At 43.6% G+C, this 8,243-nt stretch overlaps 1 protein-coding gene and 1 long non-coding RNA gene across 9 annotated transcripts in view; one reads left to right on the top strand and one right to left on the bottom strand.

The window, feature by feature from the left end:
* Nucleotides 1–302: 302 nt before the first annotated feature.
* LOC120591563 (uncharacterized) lies at nucleotides 303–6,589 on the bottom strand. Of its 2 annotated transcripts, none has more exons than XR_005649915.1 (2): nucleotides 6,203–6,589; nucleotides 303–1,218 (listed from the first exon to the last, which is right to left on the bottom strand). It is a non-coding gene; the product is annotated as an uncharacterized LOC120591563 (long non-coding RNA). The 2 variants fall into 2 exon arrangements; XR_005649916.1 differs by lacking the exon at nucleotides 6,203–6,589 and adding an exon at nucleotides 2,965–3,517.
* Nucleotides 6,590–7,612: 1,023 nt separating this feature from the next.
* DOCK9 (dedicator of cytokinesis 9) overlaps nucleotides 7,613–8,243 on the top strand; it is a 240,087-nt gene continuing 239,456 nt past the window's right edge. For 4 of the 7 annotated variants that reach the window (XM_039849147.1, XM_039849153.1, XM_039849152.1 and 1 more), the window contains exon 1: nucleotides 7,954–8,082. In XM_039849147.1, the coding sequence (XP_039705081.1) occupies nucleotides 7,954–8,082 (129 nt within the window). Of the gene's footprint in view, nucleotides 8,083–8,243 lie in introns of all 7 variants that reach the window. The other 3 variants (XM_039849151.1, XM_039849144.1, XM_039849146.1) reach the window with 3 other exon arrangements.

Genomic DNA, 8,243 nt, shown 5'->3' with positions numbered 1-8,243 from the left:
CTAGGAGAAAGCTCTAGTTACTTTCTCAGATACAGCCTTGACACACAAGATCCATTTTAACCTGTTCAGAGAGACACTAAGTTACCAGGAACACCTTGTTATTTGTGTTTAAACGCTTCATCTGTGACATGAAATTTTACTTACTTATCTTGCAAGAATATTGTGGAAATTCATTTGATAAGGTCAGAATGGTTTCAACAACAGCAATTTTAAACCAAGCTATATGATTATGTATTCACTGTTATTATATATGATCATTATTTGATTATATCTAGTATAGCAATAATAACAGGTTGTTGATATTCAATGACACAACAAGCTTAAGTTTTATAATATCGCATGCTACAAAGAGTATTAATAGTATTCTGGATTACACTTACAAAGCAAAAAATGAAATGAACAAACACCATTTGTTCTTTTGGTGTCATCGATCTTTGTAGAATATGAACAATGTTCGAAAATAAGAACAAAACTGCTGGTGACAAGTGGTTAAGAGTTAAAAAATGTGGCTAATTCAAAGAGAAAAAGAGAGAAGTTGGTTGATGAAAATATGTCCTTAGCCTTGGGGTAAGTATTGCATCTTGCCATCCAGACCCTCTCAGTGTGCATAGTAAACAACTCTGATAACAGTATCTGAAAACACTTTATAATTTTTAATAGCTAATAATTATCATCTATTTATTATGGGACAGACCTTGTGTTGATGTTTTATAAATATCATGCAAACCTATTGGTCCTCTAGTTTTAGACACTGGTCACAATGCAGCATTCAGAGTAAGCATCCACTTCGTCTTTTCTGTGACCCATATATAGTTAGTCGCTCCTTTGTAATTCTCACTTTCCTTATCCATGGATCACAGCTATATTTATGGAGCTGTCTTCTCCACTAGACTTTGAGTAGCTTTTCAGAAGTGTGAAATGTTATTTTTATGAATAAATTAATAGACATAGTCACAATTATCTCTTGGTTAGATTGTTGCCATCTACATGATTTTCCTGCCTTCATTTTCCTTCCCCAAGCCCAGTCAACATAGCTGTACCTCACAACTCCAAAACTTGAGTGGTTTAACACAATCAAAGTTTTTTTTCTTGATCACACACAGTCCAATATAGATACTCCTGGACAGGAAGCAATCCTGAGGAGCTCTCATCTAAGCAATGACTTAAGGATCCAGGTTCCCTGCGTTTTGAATGCCTCCATGTTCAACATGTAGTTTCCTGCAGGAGAGGAAAGAGAGTGTAAAAGATCACACAGGGAGTTTATGGCTAGGCTTGGAAGTGGCATACATCACTTTGATCTACTTCCATTGACTAGAATGCAGTCATAGCACCCCACTAGGCTGAGAAGTGCTGTCTTCCAGTGTGCCTAGGAAGAGGAAACTAGACTAATTTACATCTAATGATAACACTCGAAACCCTCAGGTGGCTTCCCATCTGACTCAGAGTTGAAGCCTAAAGTCTTTACAGTGGCCTACAAAGTACCACCTAATCTGTTCTCACTCTAGGCCTCATGGCTCTAGCTTCACATCCTCTTTCTGCATATTTCTTCATTGCACTCCAGCCACACTGGCATTGGATCCTGACTAAGCCTTTGTACTTCTATTCCCTTTGCTAGGGATGTTCTTCTCCTAGACACCATATGGCTCACCCTTTCATTGCCTTCATGTCTTTATTCAATAGTTCCTTTTCCATTGAGACCTTCCCTAGCCACAATACTTACATTTCAACCTGCCCTCAACCACAATACATCATAGTCCCTTCCTTGCTTTTTTTATTTTGCCATTTACCTCTATCAAAATTCTCTACATTTTGCTTGTTTGACTTCATATTGATTGATTGTCTTCTGCACTAGAATATAGGGAATTTTGATCTTTTAAAAATCAGATCTTCATATGATATATCTTCAGCACTTAGAATTTTATCTAGTACATAATGGAAGCTCAATAAATATTTGTTGACTGAATAAATTTATGTCAATTAACAAAAGAGGATAAATTTAATGTTCTATAGAGATAGTTATTTCCTAATGCTATCTAAATATCATTTTAAGAACATTCTATACATGAAAGATAATAGAATTTTTAATTTTTTTGATGTTAGAAAATGACATCATTCTAAATTATCTAAGCGATATTTCAATGACCGAGAAAAGAGTGAAGAGTCAATATAGGATAAAAGGAAAAAATCTGAACCAAGAAATCTCACATGGTTGCCCCTTTCTCTAACCCCAGATCACTTACTTAAAAAAAAAATCTTTATAATAATAGAACCCTTTTACTAACAATTCCTTACATTTTGTTTGTATATTGCAGCTTAACTATTCCTTCACTTTAATGATAAATTTTTATTTATTCAGAAGGGCTGTTGATGCAGCTGGATTTTTTTCCCTGCTTGTTGGATGGCAGAAGTCAAGACAAGTGATGAAGGTGCTAGTTAATAACGCCTGCAGTTTTGCAAAGAGGAGAACACGTTAGGATAGGATGTTCGGTTAAGACACTGAAGGCTCAGTAACTTACTTCTTCCGTGTCCTTATGATACAGCATAATGAGGGAAAAATTTGTGAGTTTAGAATTTTATAAAGAAAAACTACAGTAGGTAGCAGAGCTATCATTGAGTTTACTATCGAGTTTACAAATGAAAGATCTCAGATGGAAGAAAGAATGGTGAACAAATAAACTAATAAATACATGAACATAACTAAACAAATATTGACCATATCAAACAAAAACCAGTAATTCTTAATTTGTGGGGCTTAAATCAATCCCAAATATAAAGCATTGTGTTTCCAGGACAGTGTTTACTAGTCATTTTATATCTTTTCTGTGAATTATTTGGTCATGAGTTTTGTCCATTTTCCCACTGGGTGTTTGGTCTTCTTTCCCCTTAAATTTTAAAGGTTGGCTGGAGCACATTTGAGGGTCTGCAGTTTGCCATACTGCTGGTAATGGAAGTCTAAATGCTTACTATTCACAAAATGTGGATCAGCACCGTCTGCATCAGTGAGGAGTTCGACATCACTGGGGAGCTTGTTATAATTGTAGAATTTTGGGCACTGCACCTGGCATTCTGAATCAGAACCTGCATTTTAACAAGATCCACAGGGGATTTATATGCCTAATAAAGTTCGAGAAGCCTTAGTCTCGATCTCTTGAAGATCTCTTATTTCATATTCTCTAGGAAACTCTCCTGAATAAAATAGAAGTAAAAGAGGGGATTATATTCTTTCAGTGCCATCAAGCCTAGGTGGTGTCTGTAAACTTATGTGTTAAATTAATTGTATATCTTTCCCCCCAGATGCTCTTCTTTGAAGTAAAGGTTGTGTCTTCTATTTATGTTGGTAAAATTTAAAAGAGCTTGTTTTTAAAAATTAATCAACCAATATTTTTAGAAAATAAGCATTATAAGAACACTTATAAAATGAGGTATAGTATAATGTTTCCTCAAAAAATTAAATATACAATTACCATATGCTCCAGCAACTCCACTTTTGGGTATATGCCCAAAACAATTGAAAAGAGAGACCTGAACAAATATTTACATACCAATGTTCATAACAGCATTATTCAATAGCCAAAAGGGGAAACAACCCAAGTGTCTATTGATGGATGAATTGATAAACAAAATATATTTTATAAATATGTATATTACATATATATAATGGAACATTGTTCAGCCTTAAAAAAGGAGGAAATTCCGACACAAGCTAAGTAAAATCAGCTAGACACAAAAGGACTAATATTCTATGATTCCACCATATGAGGTACCCAGAGTAGTCAACTTCATGGAGACAGAAAATAGAATGGTGGTTGCCAGGGACTGGGGGAAGGGGGAGTTATTATTAATGGGTATAGAGTTTCAGTTGGGAAGATGAAAAGTTCTGGTTGCACAACAATGCGAATGTACTTAATGCCACTGAATTGTACACTAAAAATAGTGAAAATAGTAAACAATGCATTATGTATATTTTACCACAAAACCCCCAAAAGTCTATTTACCACTAGATTGTAAGAAACCAGAATTTTATCATAAATTTGATCTCTACTAATGCTTTGTATACAAGTTTATATTTTTAATAAAAGGTTCAACTTTCACAGGAAAAATATAAAGTACAAAAGTAATAGATACTTTTAAAAAAAAAATACGATCAATTCAAGGATAAAATAAAGAATGAAAGCCCCCTCTGCACTTCCTCGGACACTACAATCCACAGGTCTGACTACTCTTTAAAGGTTACTTTTCATTTATGCTAAAAACAGATATACTCTTTCAACATATACTTGGAAAAGATTTTAAACTAATTCTGTCCCATTAAGACATATAAATCCTAAAGCAAACCTAGCAAGGAAATGATGCAGTAAGAGGTTATTAAAGCATGAATTATAAATATTTGGATATAGTAAATCATTTATATGCAAATTTTCAAAACAGGCAATTATATTTCATTTCCACTACCTATTAGTATTATTCTCAATGAAAAAAAAAAAACCCACAAAACTTTCTTCCTATAGTTTTGGGAAAACCAAGACAATGTTACTCCTTAAGCTAAGGTGGATGGATGTATCTTCTACCATGGCTTAACCAGCATGATCCCTCTTCCATGTCATGCCTTTGCTATGAGCTGATGCTCCTTCTTCTCTAAAGGTGTGACTGTCTCTCTCACAGTTCTAGGCACACTTTGGTGGTGATTTAAAAAAATGATCTTTGGTAAGTGTTTCCAAGGACTACTGTAATAGAGGACCACAAACTGAGTGGCTTAGAACAACAGAATTTATTCTGAGTTCTGGAGGCTAGAAGTCCAAAATCAAGGTGTCAGCAGGGCCATGCTCTCTCCAAAGGTTCAAGGGAGGAATCCTTCTTTGTCTCATCCAGCTTCTGGTGGTCGCCAGCAATCCTTCGTATTCCTTGGGTTATAGATGCATCATTTCAATATCTGCCTTTGTTGTCCGTGTCTCTGTCTCTTTTCATATGGACACTAGTCATATTGGTCCAGTATGACCTCATGTTAACTTGACATGTATGAAGATCTTATTTGCAAATAAGGTCGTACCCATAGGTAACAAGATTAGAACTTCAGTATGTCTTTTTTTGGGAGGGGGAGAAGGGGGACACAATTCAACTCATAACAGTAAGGACGAAGTTTCCGTTGAAATGTAAACATGAGACTGTCCCATGTGTTAACAACACACTTTACCAGGAAGAAGGGGCTCAGCTCTGGGTTGCTGGGAAAATTGGTCTTCCTGGGCTTAGTTCACATTTCTATGCCTTCTCTGTCAGACTAGCACTTGGTTAGACACTGTCAGTGACCACTGTTGGCACTTTACACATCATTCTCTGCTTCTTAAATGAAAATCTGCCAATTCTAGGTGTAATGAGTCAGCAAGCAAGCATAGAATTTAGAGCTGGTAGAGACATGGATGAAATTAGGTTTGTGGAATTCTTCACTTCCCAAATATATGTGCTCTTTTCTTCGTTCATCTATTCCTTAAAAAAATAAAATAATTAAAAAAAAAAAGAAATAAAACCCCACAACCTTGCGTTTTTTTTTAATTAAAAAAAAATATATATAACCAGTTTCTCTTCTATATGGAAGTAGATACTGTTTGAAGATCCACTGTAACATAGCAGGTTAAATTTTGTGTTGTTTGGGACTTCTTCAGGAATCAGAAGCTCAAAGGGAAATCTTAATTTAGGATTCTCCAACTAGCATCTAACAGTTCAGGTAAGAACTGAGCTGACATAGCACAATGTAGCTAAGACGGGTAAATGCAGGATGTGAATGGTCATATAAAACAGTACAAGGTCCCCTTGAAAGGCAGGGTGAGGCTGGCCTGTACCTCACCTGCTTGGGTCACCCAGACTACTCTTGGAACAGAAGAGGTCTGGGAGATGTCTAGGCTATTCCCTTATTTCGCAGAGGAAACGGTTTAGTGTGTGATTGTCAACTACACATTACTTGTTTTGTTTATCTCCAATCTGTCACAATCACTCAGTGTTACTTCCTGAGTTCCAATCTGCTAGGTAAACAATCCAATCCATCAAGCATATATTGAGTGCCTACTGCATGTCTACTGCATGTCTAGCATCCAGTCTTATTATCTGCCATACTTGTTCATTAAGTCCTGAACGGTGGTGTTTTGCTTTCTGCATTAGATTGGTAGTTTTCCCTACCACTTTGAGATTCCGCTTTAGGCTGGTGCTTTACCTTCTGGCAGGGTGGAACACAAAGGGCGGCCGATTTCCCCGCAGTGAGGGGGGCTACAACGCCTCTGGGTAATTGGGGAGCAGACCGGCCAGGATACCTCGCAAGGCCAAATCTAGGCCACTGCGCGCGCTGCGGAGGCGGACCCTGCAGGTAAGAAGCTGTCCGTCATCAGGAAACGGGAGTGGCCTGCGCAGACTGGCCAATCAGCGGAGCCGCTCTTAAGATGAGGGGCAACCCGTCCCGGGAATCCGCCCAAACCCAAACCACTGAGCATGCGCCAAGGGCCCTGCGCAAATTCTCCCTCCCCTGGACCCCTCTCCTTAGCCGGGTCAAGATTAGGCTACTCAGGATTTACTCCAAAAAAAAAAAAAAAAAAAAAAAAAAAGGGTGGGGTGGGTAGGAGAAAAAGCGGTGCGGTCCCCTTAGGGATGATAAAGCGGTAAAGGCTGTGTGAGGAAGTTCCTCCAAGTGGCGGCTGTCGCAAACAGCCGCCAGCTCCTGAATAACATTGGCTCGCAGGCCGTCGCTTCTGGGTTTTCCTGGCCCTGCGGCTTGCGGTCCGGCCCGGCCGCTGAGGGGCGGCACACAGGCATACCGTGTCATTTCAGCCTCTTGCAGATTATTGTCCGCAGTTTATAGATGAGATAGGTGTATAAATGAGATAGGCGAGGCTCAGAAGTTTTGATCCCGTCCAAGGTGACGCAGCAGGTAGTCCTTGCCGGCCAGGTTCTGCGTGTTACGGCTTGCAACGTCTCTCATTCTCGGGATGCCCCTTTCGGGTCGCAGGGCTTCCCACCGTTCGCGCAACGCCTCTGGGGATGGAATGGTGGATTTGGGTCGAGGAGCGCCGTCACGGGTGCGTGCGGAGCTCCGCGCCGGGTCCCGGGCAGGCGCCCTCCCTGCAGCTCCGCACGGTCCCGGCTTCCGAACAGCCCTGTGTTCTCTCGGTGCTGCAAAAAGGCCACCTTACGGAAATCTCTGTCCCCTCAAAGGACCTGGGTGCACAGGGGGGCGTGGTGCCCCCGAACCCTCACCCTGACGGTGACCGGGGGGGTCCCCAAGGCGCTGGGGGTTTCACGGACAGGTACCTCAGGGTCCTCGTGTACAGGCGCCGGTTCCGGGGACTTGGTCCCGCTCCAGTCCCAGCTCTGCGCCCTGTCGCCGGCGTGCGCGGTCCTCGCCTCGGGTCGTCGGGCATGCGGCCCGGGGAGCATCGGACGACAGCGGAGGCGCCCCTTGTAGTCCCTGCCTGCCCAGCTGGGGGGCCCGAACAGCACGCCGTCCGAGTCAACACCACCTACCTCCCGCGCCGCTGCGCGCCTGCGGGGCGGCTCTACCGGGCCCACTGTCCCGCCGCGCCGGCCCCTCCTCCGCCCGCCCCGCCCCGCCCCGCCCCGCGCTGCGCCGGACACCCCGCCCCGAGGAGGCGGCCCGGAGAGCGGCCGCGGAGGGAGGCTGGTGGCATGGGGGAGTCGCGGCCGCCACCGCCGCCGCCACACGCACGGTCGCCCTTAGCGAGTCCGGGCACTGCTCCGAACGCTGGGGGTCGCGGACGCTGTGGGGATCGCCTCGGAGCGTGACACCGCACGGAGAGCGCGGCCCGGGCTGCGCCGCCGGGAAGCGCGGCGCGCGGCGGGGGGAGCAGGCGGGCGGCGGCGCTGGGATCCTCAGGCGGGGCGCCGAGGGCGCACCTGGCGGTGGCTCGGTTGGACCAGACCGCGGGAGCAGGCGCAGCGGCGGCTGCCGCAAGGATGTCGCAGCTATCGCTGGTCCCCGCCTCGGCGGAGACTCGGAAGTTCACCCGGGCGCTGAGTAAGCCGGGCACGGCGGCCGAGCTGCGGCAGAGCGTGTCGGAAGTAGTGCGCGGCTCGGTGCTCCTGGTGAGTGCGGGACGAAAGACAGAGGGAGGCGGTCAGGCGGCCACCTCCTCCACGCTCCTCTAAGTCGGTCCGGGCGACATGGAGCCGCCGACCCTGTTGGGTCCGTAGGATTAAGAGGTGGTGGGGTAGGGAGGGGGGCGTTGACTTGGGAGAAGGGACGG

Source organism: Pteropus medius, unplaced genomic scaffold (genome assembly GCF_902729225.1).
Source record: "Pteropus medius unplaced genomic scaffold, Ma_sr-lr_union100, whole genome shotgun sequence".
Classification (NCBI taxonomy): Eukaryota; Metazoa; Chordata; class Mammalia; order Chiroptera; family Pteropodidae; genus Pteropus; species Pteropus medius.
Note: the sequence above shows the minus strand (reverse complement) of the source record. Positions and strands in the feature narration are given on the sequence as shown.